This window comes from Hippocampus zosterae, chromosome 1, assembly GCF_025434085.1.
Source record: "Hippocampus zosterae strain Florida chromosome 1, ASM2543408v3, whole genome shotgun sequence".
Taxonomy (NCBI): Eukaryota; Metazoa; Chordata; class Actinopteri; order Syngnathiformes; family Syngnathidae; genus Hippocampus; species Hippocampus zosterae.
The window spans coordinates 11,156,106-11,176,898 of record NC_067451.1 but is presented as its reverse complement, the minus strand read 5'-3'; the positions used below and the strand labels follow the sequence as shown (position 1 = coordinate 11,176,898).

At 42.6% G+C, this 20,793-nt stretch overlaps 2 protein-coding genes across 3 annotated transcripts; both read right to left on the bottom strand.

Moving 5' to 3' along the window:
* Window positions 1–3,722: 3,722 nt before the first annotated feature.
* Window positions 3,723–17,260, bottom strand: tgfb5 (transforming growth factor, beta 5). Of its 2 annotated transcripts, XM_052048692.1 has the most exons (8): window positions 14,191–17,260; window positions 13,303–13,689; window positions 9,432–9,595; window positions 8,175–8,307; window positions 7,980–8,090; window positions 5,774–5,954; window positions 5,150–5,303; window positions 3,723–4,663 (listed from the first exon to the last, which is right to left on the bottom strand). In XM_052048692.1, exons 2-8 carry the CDS (start codon window positions 13,673–13,675, stop codon window positions 4,505–4,507), a joined length of 1,275 nt encoding a protein of 424 aa, XP_051904652.1. In that variant the 5' UTR covers window positions 13,676–13,689; window positions 14,191–17,260; the 3' UTR covers window positions 3,723–4,504. The 2 variants fall into 2 exon arrangements, with proteins under 2 accessions (XP_051904652.1, XP_051904582.1); XM_052048622.1 differs by having other exon boundaries at window positions 13,303–17,260.
* Window positions 17,261–17,415: 155 nt separating this feature from the next.
* Window positions 17,416–20,197, bottom strand: trmt112 (tRNA methyltransferase activator subunit 11-2). The gene is made up of 4 exons (XM_052053920.1): window positions 19,993–20,197; window positions 18,843–18,944; window positions 18,675–18,767; window positions 17,416–17,698 (listed from the first exon to the last, which is right to left on the bottom strand). Exons 1-4 carry the CDS (start codon window positions 20,065–20,067, stop codon window positions 17,597–17,599), a joined length of 372 nt encoding a protein of 123 aa, XP_051909880.1. The 5' UTR covers window positions 20,068–20,197; the 3' UTR covers window positions 17,416–17,596.
* Between the last annotated feature and the right edge of the window lie 596 nt (window positions 20,198–20,793).

The following is a 20,793-nucleotide window of genomic DNA, read 5'->3' as shown; positions in this document are numbered from 1 at the left end:
GGTTTCAATGTACTGTTAGGGTTTCAAATTAGGGTTAGGGTTTCATAGTATGGATTAAAATTAGGGTTGGGGTTACAAAATAGCGCTTCAAAGTACGGTCAATGTTTAGTCGGGTTTTAAATTGGGGTTAAGGTTTCAAAGTAGCGCTTCAGATTAGAGTTAAGGTTTCAAAGGAGGGTTAGGGTTTACAATTTTAATTTTAAATTAGAGTTTGGTTATAAAGTGGGCTTTCAAAATAAAGTTAGTGTTTCAAAGTAGGTTCTCAAATTATGCTTTGGGATTGTAAATTACACCATTTCAAAATAGAGTGATGTTTTCAAATTAGGGTTGAGGCTTCAAAGTAGGATTTCAAACGATGGTTTCAAATAGGATTAGTGTTTGGAAAGTAGGGTTTCAAATTAGGGTTGAGGTGTCACTGTAGGATTAGGGTTTCAAAGTAAGGTTAGGGTTTCGAATTAGGCTCGTGTCTAACACTATAGTTACGGTTTCAAATTGGGGTTACGGTTTCACAGACAGGTTAGGGTTAACAATTAGGGTCAGGGTTTCAAAGTAGTCTTTGGCTTTCAAATTTGGGTTTCAAAACAGGGTTAGGGTTTTAAAATTAGGCTCAGGGCTTTGAAGTCATTTTGGTGTTTCAAATTAGGGTTATCGTTTCAAATTAGGATTGGGGTGTCAAATTCAGTTTTCCAATTGCACTTAGGGTTGGAGTTTCTGAAATAGGGTTCAGGTTTGTTGGGATGCTTTTTGTTTTTATGTACCTTGCGTTTAGCTGCATAGCGACCACTCTTGGTTATACCCCACCTCTCAAAATCAGCCGGGAGAGGTTGCGGAATGAGGAGAAGCGCTGTTGAAAATAGCTGGCTGGTGGAAATAAACAGCTGTGTGTGACATGTGACCCGTATTTATCATGTGCAATAGGAGGTGCGAGAGGCACGTAAATCTTTTTATCATCCTCTTGGGCGCATATTATGCTTGCGGGAAACTGCAACTTCTTGCCAATGTGTAGTCTGAAGATAGCGGGGTCTGTGTCCAGGTCCCATGTCACTCCCTACATCCGTCCTCCGTCCGTCCTTCCATCCTCAAGGCCAGCAGCACGGAGCGCAGCGCTCCGGAGTGGGATAAGTACAGGTTGGATATAGCAAGAGGTAGTTATGTGCAGAAGACAAACACATGCCGGGACCAGTTTGCTCAGGGCGGAGGGCTGAGGTGGCGGAAGGAGAGGGAGAGAGACCTCACCACACGCACGCAAACACGCATGCACGCACAGGTTGTGGCTTAAGAAGAAAATATATATATATACTGCAGAAGTAAAGCTCTTAATTGTAAACCACAACTCCAAAGTGCACAATTCAACACAACATTGGAGTTGTTCTTTGGTAGGCTGAACATGAGTTGAAGGAGTTTTATTCCATTGCTAAATATGTACAGTATTTTAGTCGATGCAGGACTGAAATGTGCAAATGAAAACTAGAACCTACAAAGATTGTACTCCTATAAACAAAAACAACAGTCACTCACCTTTACTCCTTCAATTTTACCAGTTAGAGTAGAAAATATCTAATAGCGCTTTGGATGATGGATGGATATAATAATAATACATTTTATTTATAAGCGCCTTTTAAAAGTATTACAAGTGTATTAGATGATCGCATAATGTCCACAATATATTTAAAAAATTCTGTCGTTTCGTGCTAAAGATATCAAATTTGAAAATATTTAATTGGACACTAATTGGGGCAATTTACTTAGATTTCTAAAGCAACACAATTGTTCAAGATAACAGCTTGGTTAGGTTTAGGGTTAGGGAGTAAGTTTAGAAGGTAGGGTTATGGTTAATGTTAGGGTTAGGTGTTACGGTTTGGTGTTTGGGTTAGGGGTTTGGGTCAGAGTTAGGGGTGAGGGTTCGGGGTCAAGGTTATGGTTAGGGGTTAGGGGTAGCGGTTAGGGGCTAAGGTTAGGGCTTTGGATTAGGGGTTAGGGTTTGGGGTTAGTGATAGGGTTTTGGGTTATGGGTTTAGGGGTTAGAGGTTAGGGTTAGGGCTAATGTGTCTGGGTTAGGGAATTAGGGGCTAGGGTCAGGGGGTTTGGGTTTAGGTGGTTGTGTTAGGGTTAGGGGGTAGGTTTAGAAGGTCGGGTTAGGGGTTAGGGGCTAGGGGTTAGGGTTAGGGGGTTAGTGAACCATTAACATGATACCATACTGTGCTATGAATCACCAAAACCTCATCTCTTTCTTTAGTTTTGGTCTCAAGAAGCATTGATTGGCGCTTTCATATCATTTGCTGCATTGCGTCTATCTCTGTGACAGACTGAGACTGCTGTTGTCTTCCCCGATCAAAACAATGTTGTCTTCTACTGTGATCAAAACAGTGTGCCCCCTAGCGGATAATCCACGAATTGCATATTTAAAATATTCATTCTATGTCTAATGGATTTTTTTTCACTTTTAAATTATCCCGAGGGCCGGATCAAACCTCCTTGTGGGCCGATTCCGGCCCGCGGGCTGTATGTTTGACACCATGGGTTTGGGGGTTCGGGTTGAGGGGTTCGGGTTGTGGGTTAGTGCTAGGGTTAGGGGGTTAGTGTTAATGGTTAGTGATAAGGTTAGGGGGTAGGTTAGGTGTTATGGTTTGAGGTTAAGGGTTAGGGTTAGTGGTTACATTTAGGGTTAGGGTTCGAGTTAGGGTTTAGGTCTAGGGGTTCGGGTTAGGTGTTCTGCTTCGGGGTTCGGGTTAGGATTAGGGGTTATGGTTTAGGATGTTCGGGTTAGGGTTAGGGGATTAGTGTTAATGGTTAGTGATAGGGTTAGGGGTTAGGTTAGGTGTTACAGTTAGGGGTTAGGGGGTTCGGATTATGGTTATGGTTAGGGGTTAGGGTTTGTATTTGAGGTTAGGGTTAGGATTAGGGGTTAGGGTTAGTGGTTACATTTAGGGTTCGGGTTAAGGTTCGAGTTAGAGTTAGGGTTTAGGGTTGAGGGTTAGGTGTTCTACTTTGGGGTTCGTGTTAGGATTAGGGTTTAGGGATTAGGGTTAGTGTTAGTAGTTAGGGTCAGGGTTGAGGGGTTAAATTTAGGGGGTTCGTGTTTGGTGTTAGGGTTAGGGGTCAGGGGTTAGGGTTAACAGTTAGTGATAGTGTTAGGGTTAGTATTAGGGGTTCGTGTCAGGGTAGGTGTTACGGTTTGGGGTTAGAGTTCAGCATTAGGGTTTAGGAGTTCGGGGGTTCGGGTTATCATAGATGCCAGACGTGGGCCACCGCAGGACCGTCATTCATTGAGGTATGTGGGCCAAGTGTACGTGCCGTGTTTCCCCAGAGCTGGGCCAGACCAATTTTGCTTACTGGGAAGTTAGGCAGAAAATAATATTTCAGAGCCTGCGTAAGTTTTTGAGAAAATATAAATGAAATTCCTGTGCTTCTGTTTAACATTCAATGAGGCTTAAGATATATTAAGAAGCGAGTACGATTGAGCATGCTTTAAATCACACACAGAAGTGTTTCTTATGTAATTTTTGAGGAGACATTTTTAGACTTGTGGTTTGAAAAAGCGGATGTGTCTATTTAATGCCGAGTCAAAAAAAGCATTTTTCCAGTTGCATAACTTACAAAACACTCTTGACCACCGTTGACTGTCTTGATACTTCCTTGACTGGACAGCGGAAGTGCAGCCATCGCAATACAATCACGCATGACCTCACAAAAACGAAACCACTGGCATACCAGAGTCTATATTTAAAAGTCAACCCCGGAAATATTTTTTTTTATTTGCACAATTTCAAGTGTGGTCAACAAGTACAGAATACTTTGTGTGTGTATGTTCGAGACATCGAGAAGGTCAACCACAAGGCATAACCATCAGTAAGATAATGAATGCAGAAAAAAAGAAAAGAAGCACGTCAGCGTCATTAGGCTGCCAGACCGTAAAAAACGCTCGGAAGTGCGCCGGGGCTGCAAACCGCCACCTTCCAGACAAATTCCGCCCCGTCGTCCGTCCCACGTCTGGCTCTCAAAAGGGCATCTCTCGCTCTCTGCTCCCGCCACAAATCCCAGAAGCAGCAACAGAGGAGGAGCAGGAGAAGGCGTTTCAAATGGATGCCTTTTTGTGAAAAATCTGCATCCTGTTTACGCCATGGCACATTTGAGGCGCGGACCGCAGCGAGATGGCAGGCCCTCGGCCCGCTCGCATGGACACGGCTCCTCTCTTTCTTTTTCTTTCTCTTGTCTAGCTACAGTACAAACAGTCACAAGGAACAGTGGACATAAAACAATCCTTTGCTAAGAGACGTATGTGGAAGAACAGTCAAAGTTTATTACAGCATGCATTCGGAAAATAGTCACTGCTTCACTTAGAGGTTTGAAGGCGGGGGGAGGGGGGGTGAATTAAAGTAGAACATAAAATGTGGACTAAGTGAAGTGCTGTGAATACTTTCCATAAGCACTGTATGGATGTGAACTTATTTACAGTCTCAAATGGAGAGTTCGGAATGGGGAGGGGTCAGGGGGGTGTTGGTTTCTAGCGACACTTGCAGGACTTGACCACCATGTTGGAGAGCTGCTCCACACGGGGGCTGCGCCCGATGAAGTACATGATGGTGAGGGGCTCCAAGTCCTGGGGGACGCAGCAGGGCGACGCCGACGCTTCAGGGTTCAGCTTGTTGTACAGTGGCAGGATCTGACACACACACACACAAACAAGGGCAATATTTCAACATTTTTCTCCCCCACACACTTAGTATTATAATATTTGCTAGTTGTATATAGAGTCCGGTGAATGTATACTTTGTATTAGAGTTCCCAGTGCCACGTTGTTTTAGCTGCGTGTGCTTCCCTGCGAACCACACGGCGTGTTGTTCTGTTTCTTTATGTTTATGGAGGCCATACGAGGTGACAGGACATTTACTGTACAAGGCTGAGGTAAACCAGCAGCCGCAAAGCATGCATGTGGAGTTCATTGTGTCAGCGCACGTCACCTAAGTCTGACCATTTGACACACGCTAACACACACACACACACACACACACACACGCACACACACACACACACACACACACATACCAAGCAGACACTACAGTGATTATTTGGTGCTCACATCAAACAGTCGTCTAACGTGTTGCCTTTACTTGAAACCAGTGTGACCGGTGTTACTGCAGAAGCTCACCATGTTGTAGTGGTTGTTGGCGCTCCAGAGGTAAGGACAGTTGCCGGCGCAGAAGTTGGCCTTGTAACCTTTGGGTTCATGGATCCACTTCCAGTTGAGGTCGCGCCGGAAGTCAATGTAGAGCGAGCGTAGGCAGCAGCCCGACTCGGAACCACTAACACACGCACACACAGAAAAGTTGGGTCATGGGAAAATGACAAAAGAAAATGGTAATGACAATGCGAGGCTGCCAGAGAGTGTCAACTAGACTAAATCAAACACGCAGTAGTCTAAACACTGGGACACCATTCTTAGTACTTACACACAATTGTCCCAACAGTCACTTTTTAGTCCATTTTGATAAGTTATACTGTATTGTGTGTACTTGTACAGAGAGAGAGAGAGAAAAGCTTATGCATTACATTAATTAACAACCATGAAATTTTCGAGGAATTTTAGCTCCAATTACTTTGAGTTAGCTTTGTCAACGTAAAATGTAATTGCATGTTGTGTTCGTTTTGTGAAAAGCATATTCATTTAAATTTGATTTCATCAACAAAAATGTTACTTTTGCTGATTTCGTTCGTTTTCTTTCCCTAAAATAACCTTGTTGAGGCATATGTGTTACTTCGAGTGCAGTCATACCGCGAGCAGGTGGCAGCGTCTGTGGCCGCCGCCCTCTTTTTGCGGTTCCTCTTGGTCGGGTTGTCCACTCGGTCGCTGGGCAGCAGGGTGAGGATGAGGTGAGGCGTCTTGCTGCTGAAATCCGCCTGACCTTTCACCTGGCTCTGCTTCTTGAGCTGGCGCAGCTGCTCGTCGTCCACGCCTACTCCAAAAAAGACAACCCACGTTGAGTGCCACTTTGTCCCTTCATAATTTTGAACTAAAACAATCGAGATGATGGGCAACACGCTGTGACCTCCCATTCTTGAGTTTCTGGGTTCAAATTTTGGCTGACGTGTTTGTGTGTTTGTGTGTATGTGTTTGTTCAAACCCATATTTGTTGTGATCTCAAGAGGAGCTTCAAGGGGGGAACTGCAATTAGCCAACCAAGTCAATCTTTTTAGAGGCGCATCAGTTAAACAACAAGTAATCCATGATCGAATTAATTAACTAATTAATTATTTAATTAGAAGTATTTTGATGATAATTGAGTAATCGTTTCGAAAAAAAAATCTTCAGAATTTCAGCATCTGTGCAGAAAAGAAAGCAAACGGATTACCTTGTTTTTTTTTTAAATCAAAATAGCTTTTGCAAACATCTGCTTTTTACTTTGGAAAACAACAATTCACATTTTTTAAGACCAAACCAATATTTGAATGATGAGTTGACATTTTCTGCAAAGTCGATTTGAAATGTCCTCTTATTAATAAAGGGCTGGAAATTATTTTGAATTCTTTTTATATGGTCCATCAAAAATATCATCGACAGATTAATCAATGATTGAAATAATCATGAATTGCAGCCCCCAAATCTTTTGTCAGCTGCTGTGGGCGAACCACTCGGCACGGTATTTGCCTCTTCGGAATGGTGGCCATTTTATTACCGTGATTGTCGAAACACTTCTGTTTATTTGACCTGTAATTATGCAACAGATTTGACCATGACGGATCACAAATAAAATGGCCGCTCCCAAAATAGTCCCGGTGTGAAAGAGAATCATTTCTCAAGTTGAGCTCACTACGTTCCCCAACCGCCCGTAATGAATCTATTCAAACACGTCGAGGCAGGTCTCTTAAACGTGTCAAATATTTCACTTCATGAGTCCGTGCGAGACTGACAACACCCTCGTCATCTCGTCATTTGGCTAATTAGCAGGTGTTAGCATGCTACGACCGTCACGGCCAATTTCAAATGTTTATTCGTGCGTTTGTAGCCGTTAGGGGGAGTTGGGTCAAAACAAGACCCTTGGTTGTCTTACTGCAGAATCAAACATTGATTTATTTATTTTTATTGACGTAAAGGGGGGGGCATTGAGGCAAGTGTAAATTGGGAGTAGAGGGTGGCCATTTGGGGCCTGGTCGCGAGTTGCTCAATAGTATCGGCAGTGTGTGTGGGAGAACAGTGAGGCCTTCTTTAGCAGGGTGGTGTGACCCTGAATCACGTAATCATTTGGTGACTGGCACATTTCCTGTTGTACTAGCACTTAACTGATTTTCGGAACGTTATGTTTTCTTGAACAACTTTTATGGTCCATGCACACAAAAAAGGACGACCGCTTTTTCCATTTATAAGTTTGGATTGACGCTGTCAGAGAGGTGTTCATTGATCGACCTAATTATTATTGTGGCTGGAGTTTGCGGTGGTGCGCAAGAGTACTGCATCATATTGACGGCTGGCACACAGAGAGACGAACAACCATCCACGCTCATACTCACACCTTGGGACAATTTTGAATGTTCAATCAGACTGTCATGCATGTTTTTGGAAAGTGGGAGGAAACCGGAGTACCCGTAAAAAATCCACGCAGGCCCGGGGGAAACATACAAACCCCACACAGCGAAGCCGGAGCTGGAATTGAACCCGGTACCTCTGCACTGTGAAGTCGACGTGCTAACCACTGGAGTACCGGGCCGCCAACTATAACCATAATCCATTTATTTTCGTCAATAAACCGAGCCTGCGTGTTTTCATAATGAAGGAGGAAGAAAACCTATGCAAACTTTGGCAAAGTATTCAAATTCCCCACAGGAAGGCTGGAATTCAAGAGTCAAATCCCAAACCTCAAAACTGTGAGGCAGAAGTGCTAACCACTATTGCGCCGCTATTACGACATTAACACCAGCGTGTGTCAATCAAAACCTCATTATGTTCATGGAGGCAGATTTTTGTGGATAAAACGGCAGCCAACCTGCAAAGAGAGCCTCCAGTTCCTCGCTCTTGTTGGGCACAATATTGTTGGTGGCGGGGACGAAGGTACAGCATGGACAATGGACGCCCACTTTCAACCCCAGATTGTTTTCTGTCACCGGTGAGAGAAGGAAAGGCCACACGTGAGAAGAACACTATGTGAGTGTTCCTACGTGAGAGGAGAAATGACGCCGACCTGGCTCCGACACCCAGTCTTTGACGGTTTCTGTGACGTCCACGGAGATCCAGGCACCCCTCGCCCGCGGCTGAACGGTGCGAGAGTCGATGTAGCGCTGCGTGGACGTGCTCTCCTCATCTGGCTTCAGAAGCTGATGCAACACACACACATCGACATTGAGATTTTGCTCCTCGTAGTGACCGATTTGAATACATACATCCATCCATTTTCTAATCAGCTTATCAGCACAAGGGTTGCGGGCATGCTGGAGGCTATCCCAGCTGTCTTCGGGCAATAAGCGGGGTACACCCTGAACTGGTTGCCAGCCAATTGCAGGGCACACATAGACAAACAACCATCCGTGCTCATTCTGACACCTAGGGACAATTTGGAGTGTTCAATCAGCCTGCCATGCATGTTTTTGGAATGTGGGAGGAAACCGGAGCACCCGGAGAAAACCCGTCCAAGCACTGGGAGAACATGCAAACTCCACACAAGAAGGGCAGAGCCAGAATCAAACCCTGCACCCTACACCTCCACTCTAAATAGTAAACCACCGGGCCACCCTGGGTTAATTTTTTTATCCAAAAATACAATTTTTACAATTTTTGTTATTTGGGTGAAAGGTTTTCTTATTTGTTTGAAGAGTTTTGTCAAGGTAGCCAAGACTCAAAAGAAAAATGTGCTAAAGCGATCAGAAAAAAAATTATAATCCTTTAACAGTTTCATTCTATTATTTTCTATGAATCGTTGAGTTTATGAAATGTGCAGGAGTGTGCAAAAATGCATTTCCACAAGCCTCGGTGGAAAGGGTTAAGAAGAAAGCATAAAATGTGGGTTGCAGCTCCTGGACTCTCCGGGTAAAGTGTTATTACTTGGCACAGGTCTGCGTTCCTTTTGAGTGCTCGTTTCCACTGTGGCAAAGGAACCTCGTTTACTCAAATAGACCAAAATAACACATGCTAAACTTATATGCCCATAAACTTAAAAAAAACAACAACAACAAAAACAGGAGGCATTCAAATAAAGGTGACTTGCTTCTCAGAGAATTCTGCGAGAGGTGTGAAATATTTGCCCGGAGCTCGTTAACATATTTCACATAGCAGATTGTGGACATATTCACATTTACTGTTAGACAAAATGACACAGTATAAATGTACCGGTAATCTATTTCTTTTACGACACATGTGGAACCCCTTTACAAAAAATAAAAATAAAGCGCATTAAAAAGGTCTGTTTGGCCTTTACAAACACAAGACAGAGGATAGTCCTAACCTGATAGATCTCCACTCTCTGCTCAGAGGCCCGGGCCTGCGGGTTGGGGGCTCGGAAGATCCTGAACTCAGCCTTGACCAGCGTGCTGTTCGTCAGGTCCACACTGCTCACGTCAAACAGGACGCTCCTGTAATGCGGGTCCAGTGGCAACGGCTGCACCGCGTCTGTAGGGGGGAAATAAAATGACACAATTACAATGCTATGCGCCTTCCTGCTCACTCATGCAGAGCGTTTCAGCTGTTGTTCAAGTCACGAAACAGTCCGTAATGAGTGGTGATGGAAATCAAAATGAGAGGTTTGGAAAGTAAGTCAACGCCTTGCGCAGCTTCGGCCATTGTCAAACTGGACGCAGTGCCGCGATTACATAACCAAAATATTCCTCCGATGACAGTGTGCGTGTTTCTTTCATTCATAGCCTGGCATTTCTTAACATTTCAGTCGCACGTCCACCGGTGACGTGATGTCTGGAGAAAGCAGACACACAGTCAGTGACTTTGCAACCTTGATGCCACACGTGTGCCTAAATCAAGGGTAGGGCACAAATACAGTTTAAATATAATTCGCACAAATGCCCCTTCAGTTCGATGTTAGAATGTTTTTTTTGTCTGCTATTATCTTCGCCATATATAGAATGAAATGATATGTTGCTTAATTATACATTATACATATACACGTTAGATGTATATCTTATCTGTCGGCCATATCCCTGGGCGATTTGGTTTTGACATCTGTTCGTTTTGGTTACTACGATTGCATTTACATCTAGTTGGGTCGTGGAATATCCTGGAGATATCCATTGGGATATGATGTGGTTTTTCACCCACTGAAATGAATGGAAATGCCATTAAAAACAAACAAACAGTAATATCAGATGTTTTTGGCGAGGATAAAGAATATGTTTGTCTGGTTAGAAGGGAAACTCACTCTGACTAAAATAATATACAGTGAACCATCACTATAACGCGGTTCACAGCTTTGCTGTTTCACAGATTTTTACAGTGCATTTAAAAAAAAAAAATTTAATAGTGCATTATGGTCTGAATCCTGATAGGCTAACAATCTGTCGACCAATGTCAAAAGTCTATGCACCTCGTCTCTGTACAGCTTGCCAGGTTTACGTTTGCAACAAAAGCAGGTTTTGATCTTTGGTTTCATTCTATACTACAGCATTGTATTGTGTAATATTTATTTAAAAAATAAAGGTGACTATAACTGTCGTGATTCTAAGTTCAAGGTCTTGTTAACAATGTACCTACATGATGGCAAATCCACAATGTATGTTATTTGCTAAAGACTACACATTTATTTAGGTTATTGTGCCGCCTGCTGTTATATTTGAGGGTTGCATTGAGTGGCAAGAAGTGGTTAATGTCGATTTTAGGAGTTACGACAGTTTGAGGAAAGCGTAAGGTGTAGACGACAAGAACTTCAATTTCTACTAATTACTCCTAAATTCCTGTTTAGAAGGTGAAACGGGATGTCGCCGTGACTAAATGTGTGTTTTATTTTGTGGCGATCAGTGTGGGTATGTTGTACATTGTGTAATTGTATATTTTTGTCATGTGTGGACAATAAAAGCTGCTGAAAAATGGTCGACTAGTCAAATCTTTCTAAACTAAGAAAAAAAAACTTTCAGAGCAGTTACGCTGACTACTTCACGTATTTCGCTTCTCGCGGGTTCTTTTTGGAACGTAACCCCTGTGATAAATGAGCATTCACTGTCTAGATTAACTGTAAACTGTAAAGATTAGCTTCAGTATCTTATGAAGACAACTCCTTTCCATTGAATTGCTTGCGTCCAAATATTTGCTACCACTGCACTAATTGATGAGTTTGACTTAGCAGCTTGGTGGTCAAGTGCCGATGCTGTCATTATGGAGACTTGCATGCACTTATGCAGTTGGCAGTTGCTTTTTCAGTCTCGGGGCTCAATAAATATCCACCCGCTAGCGTGTCGCTGAGGTAACGAATGCTGGCATGAATCCACCGCTTAAGGACACAGGGTGAGGACCCGAACCTTGGCGTATTTTGACAAAAGCGTGCCATTGAAATGTTATTCAGACACTTAATTTTGGGAACGGATTTCATTTGTATATGTATAATAAGTCCCCTTTACGGTATAACGGTATAACCACATTCAGGTTTGCAGTACAGACAGAAAGAGGGGGTGGGGGGGACAATCATGCAGGGTTCGATGTCACAATGCCAAAGTACAAATTGTTGCAGCCAATCAAAACTAAAGAACTGTAAACACGCTGAACTGGAAAGAAGAAAGAGAGGAAAAGTTGATCCAATTTTTTAATTATGGCGTGCACATACTTTGACTGAAAATCACCCCTTATTGTCGTGTGAACGTTTTTATTCAGTCTCTCCTTTCCCAGCACCTGTTTTGTTGAGGTGGCTCTTAAAAATGTTGCTGATGGATTAAAAATGCCAAGGCTCACAATTTTTTTTTGCGGCAAGTTGAGTTCAAGGGTCATTCACCAAATCAAAGTTTTTCCGCTATTGTCCGAGTCCATTTCAGAAATAAGGTTTAAAATGGACTCATAACACTTGCGGTGTTTGGGTGACTTCCTCTTCGTGCAATCCAGCCTAATGGGCAGGGCCTATGCTGTAGAATTGTGCTGCACGAATTCTGCCTAGCAACAAGTGGCCAGAAAACTAATGATTTAGCTAGTTGAAGACATACAGTGGGTGTCAGCAATATGATGCTAGGGGGCACCAGGTAGCCCACAGATACCACACAAGTAGCCTACGGTCCTGTTCTAAAAATAGCCTACCGATAATGAGATATTGCAATTTCCAACAATGTTGCAGACGGTGTCATTTGAAAATGTAAACACTAACAGAGCTTTATAGAAATAAAGTGTTGCATATTGATATTTATCTCTTTCCTACTCAAGTGTTGATAATTCACACATAATTAACCCGATTAGTATCTTCATACAATTTATCATAAAAGGAATTACAGCAAATGTGCTATTTTATAAGTGTGTATCAATGTGGCAGCCCATATGTGCATTAGTCAATACCCAAGAAGTACCGGTAGGTCTCAGTTTCAAAAAGGTTGGTGATCCCTGTTTATTGTTGGGGATTACATGTTATGTGTTTCACCAAAACACATAAATTATGAAAGCTATCTTAATGCTTACGTGCAGTGCAAAACGCCTTAGACGAGCTAATGAAATTAGAATTTATATTGCCATAGTTATGATCCTTTAACACAATTATATCTGAGCACAAAGGGTGCCGCAAAACATAGACAGACAATATAAATAATACTGACCAGCATACAATGGACCTTCACATAATCACAGTTCGGCCTTTGCAAAATAAATATACTGTATATTTTTTTAATTTGCCCCTTCCGCTCCCCCACCCCCAACACATATACACTCATTCACATATTTTGTTCTACTTTCTTTTCCTTCATGGCAATTATTCAAGTGTGCCAATTATCCGGACGTTTTTAACATTCGGTTGCATTCAATCCCCGTTCCCCACGAATAGCAGTGGTCAATTGTATATTTTTCACCTTAAAAAAGGAATATTCTTGCAGCTTAATGAATCATTAGTTAAAAAGAATTAAAAGGAATAACCACCCGTTTTCAACCATACATTGAGGCTACCATTTTATGCAGCACCGCCCCCTGCTGTAGACTGAAATTGATGTCAAAGTTCCCACAGGCCTCACATTGTGAACTTCACGGATCACCTGTTTTCTGGATTTGGACACACTGAAGTGGATACGCAAGTGAAGTGGACCGTTTGCGATCTAGCGGAAGAGCATTTATAACTGTTCGATCTGTCACTATAAGTCGCTAGCATAGAAAGAGAACAATAATTCATGATTTGAACAAAATTGACTCACTAGTTTGGGTGCGCTGGGGCAGCATGTCAATCCTCTGCACTTCTTTTGCGTAGTAGTCCTCCTCGCTGCTTTCCCGCTCGCACGTCGAGTCGGCGAGACGCGCTCTCTCCTTCAGCAGCTCCCGAGTGCTGTTGTACAGCAACATGACCTCCGCGGGGACCGCGCCGCCGTTGCCGGCCGCCGCCGCCCCCGCCTCGTCGTCGTCTTCCGGCGGGCTCTGGATGCGCAGCTTGCTGAGAATCTGCCCGCGCACCGCCTCGATGCGCCGCGACTTCTGCTCGTCCAAATTGATGAAGGCGCAAGTGTTGATGCCCTTGACCAGCGCGACGGACAGCCGGAGAAGGAGCAGCAGAGCCAAACGAGACAGCCACATTGTCCGAAGAGAGGCTGGGGGAGAGAGAGTCCCTGAACGGCCGAGGGGGCAGTGAGACTGTGGGGTGAAAAAAAACTCCAAAAGGGAAGGGAGACTGCAACGAAAAGGCAATACTAAACCCTGGTCGTGAACGCGTACGTCAGAGTTAAAGCCACCACGATAAACAAATACTTCTCCCAAAAAGCACATTTAAAAAAGGAGGCTAGACTCAACGACAAATCACAAAGCGACAATTACACACGGTAACTTAATCATGAAACCGCAAAAAAGTTACAGCTGTCATTGAAAAAAAGTAATAGGTGTTTAACGACTTATGACTCAACACCAGTGCTTCAAAAAATGTACAACTTGCCTGGAACAAGTTAATCTAGGCTTGCACGAACTCCCAGAAAATGATCAATCATCACTCACAATTGAGATCATAGAAAGTAATTAATCAAAAAAATGTGTGCAGTCCTCCAGTGCCCAGCCTTCGGGGAATAAAAAGAACTCAGCCCATGATAAAATCACCTCACCTGGCAGCTCACGTCGTTATGTCCCCTCACCTCAGACAAGCACGTCGGTGGGGCCAAAGGGGCCACATAGCTAACTCGATGAACCTACCAGCGGTGTGTTTAACGACCCAAAAAGCTCGTATTACGCTCCAAGAAAATCGTGTTACTCTCCAAAAGGCTCTTATTACTCCCCCTTTAAAAACTATCACAAAAGCTCTTATTATCCTCGCTACAGAAAACGTCGCTAAACAACCAGGGAAACGTGCTGTTTTATGTCGTAAAACCAATGGTAGTCGTGCCCCCTCGAACAAACATGGAGAGTAAGAAAAAAAAGCAGAAGTTGAAAGATGAATGAAAGAAGTCCTTGTGGCGGAGGGGCCGCTTTTAGGGGAGATCAAGCGGGGTCCGCTGGTGTGCGTGCAGACCTGCTGCGGGATGGAGCTCCATCACGAGCCGAGCCGACTGAGCCACGCAGCCGACGAGTAAGAGCGGGAGGCGGGGCTGGCCTGGGGTAGCGGCCGATGTGTGTGGGAAGTTGGGAGGCGGGCTGCTACCGAAAGGGGAAGGGAGTGTGACTTGTGGATAAGAGCCATTTCACTCTCACCAAAGTGGGCGCACAAACACACAGAGTTAGGAATACATTGAGTTTATTCTAAAAATAACAACAATCCTCAAGTGGCCGGTAAATGGAGGCTGAAGTTGACAGTTAGCAGTGAGTTTCATTCGCAAGTATATAAGAGGGCAAAACAGGTGGCTTAGCTTAGCTTTTTCAGTCATATTGTAATCATGAAAAAACCACATATACGCAATTCTACAAAAAAAAGATTAATAGAGAGGCCTTTCACATTTGTGCCATACAAAATTGTACAAATAACACAATCTCAACTTTTCTGAAAAGCGGAAAAAGAAGCTAGCCACCAGGTTAGCATGCGGATGTGATAGCATCATTAAAGCCAAGTTTTAATCAAATGTTTAAAAAAAAATGATCATTGGTATAGTTGACATTTAGTTCAAATGAAGACATAACATATATATTGCTTAATTGAAATTTTAAAACTGATGAAAGGGATATCCGTGCCAACCAGCAGAACAATTAGCAGCTAATATTAGTGCAGTTGTCCTACACAATACTACAATGAACACCGGATTTTTCCACAGTTGACTACATGACAATAACAAAGAACTTCAATGTATTTCTTTAAAAATTAATGATGGGTGGATGATATACTGGTACATTGTAAGTAATACGGTACAATCAATAAAGAAATTAAATTAAATTAAAAAATAAATACGTTCCACTTGCAAAAAACAAAAAAGTTGCGAGGGAATGCAAATCTTTGTGAGAAAACTGATTTATTTTATTTATTTTTTTGGCGAGGGAACGCAAAGGTTTCTTTTTCTCCTTCCTTGTCAAATTCGTGGCTCCGTAGGATTGTGTGCATTGACAGCACTTGGCTGGTCGACAGTCCAGACTATATTATGACTACATTGCAGACAAAAAAAGTAATTCTCATTACCCACCATCCCCTTCCCCCCAAAAAATGCGGAACTAAATAAAAACTGTAGAATTAAAAAGCATTAGTTGACTGCAGCCGCTTCAAAGCAGCAGCTCAAAACATCTCTTTGCATTTGACATCACTCAGGAGGCCACTTTATCTTCCAGCCATCTCGTTGTTAATTACAGTTCAGAACTTGCACAGCACTGTTAATCTGTCATGGGTGGCTTTTATTGGTACTCTGCTGCCATCGCATCATACTGTCATTATAGTTGTGGGCACAGGCCTGTAATTGCTTTAAGTAGAAGGAAAGAAAGGTAGGACACAGCCTGCCTCTGGGGTTTGAGTCGCGGCACACGCACCCACTCCCACTTTCCTTTTTGTTTGTTTTGTTTTTTAAAACGAATGTCATTTCCTGCGTCTGTTTCGACTTGCCTCGCTAAAGTTGGAGACAACTTGGCATAGTAGTTGTGCTCAAAAGAAACCAAAGCAGGTGGGGTGGCGTGGGATGTTTAGGTATGGTGTTCTGCTTTCGCTTAAAAATGAAAAAGGAAAAAAAAGGGGAGAATGGTGAAAAACAATTTCCAGCCTGTCTGCTGCATTTTTTTCCCCCCGCCGAGCCAAATATAGACAGGCCGCTGCCACGTCATCTGGACCTCTGTGCTCTCTACAATCACACACACAGTACACCACATGGTCACTCATTTACACACACTATCACGTACTCTCAACTTCGTAGCATTCACTTTCACATGCGCACACATACTCTCACATAAAGTCACTCATTTTCACATACTTTGTCACACTCACATGGACTCTTACATAGTCACAGTCACTTACACTCTCACACTTATCCATCCACTCTCTCTCCCTCTCCCTCTCAAGGTCACACAGATGCACACTCATGCCTTTTGCCATTCACATAAACTCTTTCACACACACTTTCACAAAGACACAGATGTGAACGCACCCGTAACACACACTCAGTTGAACTCTCAGTTCACACTCACTCATGAGCACACATGCACTCCTTGATCACACACAAGGGCTCGAGGGCACTCTGCACAAGGTCACACTGATAAATACTGTCACATTTATTCAGTCACACATGAGCTCTCAAATTCACTGGCATTTACTCATTTTGGGACTCCCGTACATTCACTCTTGAGTCACACTCACACACTTTTGTCACACACAAACTCTAGAAGAATTTCAGTCATAATCATATGACTATCACCTTCACTCACTCACTGACATTGTTACACATGAACGCTTACACAGGCTCACAATCGGCCATACATTCAAACATGCTGTTACATTCACTCACAGTCACACTCACTCACTCAAACTCAGGCACTCACACTTTGCCACTCAAACACACTCTCTCACAAACTCAATGCCCTCAGTTACACTCAAAATTACTCACTCACATACACCCGGCCACACACATTTATTCTCACAGGCACACCCACACGAATAGTCATTCACTCATTCACATTCTGTCAAGTCACTCCTTGATACATACATTCACAGTCTGTCACCCACTCACAGTAACTGTCTTAATTTTCCTCAAGTAAATCTCTGAGACACACACACCTACATTCACTAGCTTACGCACATACACAAACACACACACAGACGTTCACTCACTGTCTGTTAGACATGCACACGTGTGCATGTCAACATTCGCCCACAGCTATAATAAAGTGAATCCTCATTGGCCACAAAAACCTAACTCCACTTCTGGCTGTCAAGGGAATCTTAGCAGGGTTTATTGAAAAGAGGGAAAAAAGGGTACAAAAATAAATACAGATAAAACATGTGTTTCAATCGCCATTTAGGGGCCATTTTGCTGGCAAAAAGTAAAAATGAATTATCTGATCATCTCTTGGCGTTAATTCAACCCACAGTCCAACCTCCTTTTTCGGTGTCTACAACTCGTCTTCATTGAGCAGCATGTTGGGGATCCCTTTGGATATGGGGAACTGTCGCCCCGATTCAGGACACTGCAAACAGCCTTCAATCACCTCCACCTGTGGAAACACACGCGTGACTCGCACAGTCACCACTAGAGGTCGCTACACCTCAATAAGAAATCAACAGCAATAATGGGAAAGGACATGGAAGTTGATGCGACACGTCAGTGTGGCCGCCATGTGGGATGTGGCCGATCTGCCAATAAACCAAGCAAGCCAGTTGACTGAACTTCAAACAGCAACAAATTAAATTTAAATAGCAAATGCCTGGAATTCACGCTAACATAATTGGGAAACAGACACAATATATGTATTTTTAGGACAAATAATTACAAACGGTTACTCCCATAACAGTATATTTCCATACTAAATTATCACAGTAACAATGTTACAAACGTCTGCAAATGTTAACACTCATACAAACGTTAGAAACGTATATAAATTGATTCGGTGCTTGTTTAGATTTTTGCATCTATGTTTACTAATTATTTTAAGTATGAGTGTGCATCCCTCAAATAAAAGACTTTCTTAGTGAGTCGTGAAACTCTTTATTTGTGCCTGTATACAGTACTTGTATTAAAACGCGCCTCTGTGGCCAAGGTGCGCGCACCACAATTTAATTGGGGAAAAACAATTTAAGGGTGGTCAAAGAACAAACGAGCCTAATAAATCAGAATCAGAATCATCTTTATTGGCCAAGTATGTAGAACACACAAGGAATTCGTCTACGGTATAACACACTGCATTAGTATCATCGTAAACAACAAATTCATTGAACCATTTTAGAGTAACCAGTAGTTTTGTAGTACCATTTTGTATAAAGGCAACATTGCACAATTGTTCAGTCTAAATCCAATAGCATCTGGCTTTTAAAGTGTGGGAAAAAAGCCATTTTCACACACTGCTTCACTTTGCCACATCTATTATGGTGAGAAATAATGCAAATCAATATAAAATTAAGCGCTTCTATTTCACGACACAAAAAATAAAGGGTTTTGAAGCAATCATAGACAATAGACAAGAGAGTACACACCTCCAAGAGAACTCGGTGCACCTTCTTGAGGAACTCCTCATTGTTCTCAAAGTCAGCCACCAGTTCACTGGGCAAGTCTTGTCGCTGACCCAACTACGGAAGCAAACATCAGCCCAAATTATATGTAATGTTTTCATACTCTGTGTCCAATTTCTGACTCGTCTTCACCTCATCCGCAGCTTGGAGGAGAGCGCTCCACTCCAGCTTGGGGATCATGCGGCTGACAAATTGAGCATTAAAGTCTACCTCGTTCACCTTCACCTCCGTAGCCTGCCAATGGAAATTATGAGCACTTAAAGGGGACATATTAATGAAAAATGGACATTTTAATGGCTTATATATGTACATACTGTATATACGTGGGTTGTGATTCCCGACACCTGTGCTGCTGTCAGAATAATTAAATGCTGTTCCACTAGATGGCAGAAGGTTTATCTAAATTACCCATGTATACGACTGTTGCACACTGCTGTAATATTAGTCTTTTTTTTCCCAGCGGATAAATACATGCCGATAAGCAATGTATGCTCTGCATGTATAACTACCATTTGTGTTCTAATATACTGTATACAACTGTTGCACACTGCTGTAATATTAGTTTTTTCTTTCAGCGGATAAATACATGCCGATAAGCAATGTATGCTCTGCCTGTATAACTACCATTTGTGTTCTAATATACTGTATGTTTCTGAAAGGTTTATTACAACAGTATTGCAATACTGCTAGCCTGTCTATGGCATTTCCTATTGTGTTAACCTCAACCTAGTAGACTTTGGTAAAGAAAAGTGCGATTGTTTGGTTACATACAATATGTGCAATACTCTTTGTTTAATGTTTAATAGGGCGGGGGAATAAAGTCGACCAAGTCTACCACAATAATATGTAAAAGAAAAACAATCCCGTACGCTTTAAATTAATATACCTCCACCTGTGTTTCCTGTGAGTCTCCAAATGCAACAAGTCGTCATCTGATGACGCCGCCAAATTAAATGAAATCCATTATTCCGTTTGTTTGTTTGTTTACCTTTTACTAGCACTTGTCCTCATTCGGGTCATAGTTAAGCTGCAGCCTATAGCAGCAGGAACGTTCACTCAAAGACCAATTTAGATTCTTGAATGAAGTGGAGATTCACGTTTTGGAATGTGGGAAAGGGAGGTCGGAGCAGCGATTCGAATTCAGAACTTCGTAACTGAGAGGCAGACGTTCTCCCACTATCGCAAAGCTCAGAATCCGTTCGTTAAACAAGTGGCGTCTAATGTTAGCAGTTAGCTCCGTTTTCGGTTCACGTTGTTGTTTTTATTTATTTTATTTTTTTACCTTGATGAGCAGCGGGTATCCATTGGTGACGCCCTTGACATGGGAAGTCAGCATGTTATGCGTAAGAAGCTTCATGTTTAGCAAAACAAATACAGATCAATATATATATTTTTTGTCAACTAAACGTTGGATAAATCTAGTACGTCGGAGAAGCCTCGGGTAGCATGTGGACCGGAAGTTGGGTTGCTTAAATGTTTCCCGGAAACTTTGCCCTCTTTAAGTATGTTCCGTGTAAAAAAGAAAATTGTAAACTGAACGATGCATATATTCTAAAATACATTACATGAATGGGAATATCACTCAACACATCAATTCAGGTGACAACCCCGTAAAAAGATAAATTAATTCGATTCAAACAAAGACAAAAAATATTTCACATTTCGAGGCTACATTTTATATACTGAACACAAATATAAAAAGCAACACTTTTCAACTACCATTTTTCATGAGCTGATCTCAAACATCCAGCACACAAAAGGTCTATTTCTCTTAAATGTTATCCACAAATCTGTCTACATTTGTTCGTGAGCACTTGAACTTTGCCGAGAAAATCCATTCACCTCACTCGTGTAGCCAGTGGCGGTTCTGGGGCGGGGGACAACGGGGGCCAGTGCCCCTGTAGTACTGATTCTGCCCCCTCCGCCCCCCCCCCCCCCGTGTGCGTGTGTGTGTGTGCGTGTGTGTGTGTGCGTGCGTGTGTGTGTGTAACCTTTTTAGTCTCCCTTTTTATTTTAATTTTTATTTAACAGGATCAATATATAAGACATTGACTTTTAAAATTTGGATAATTATATGCATGTA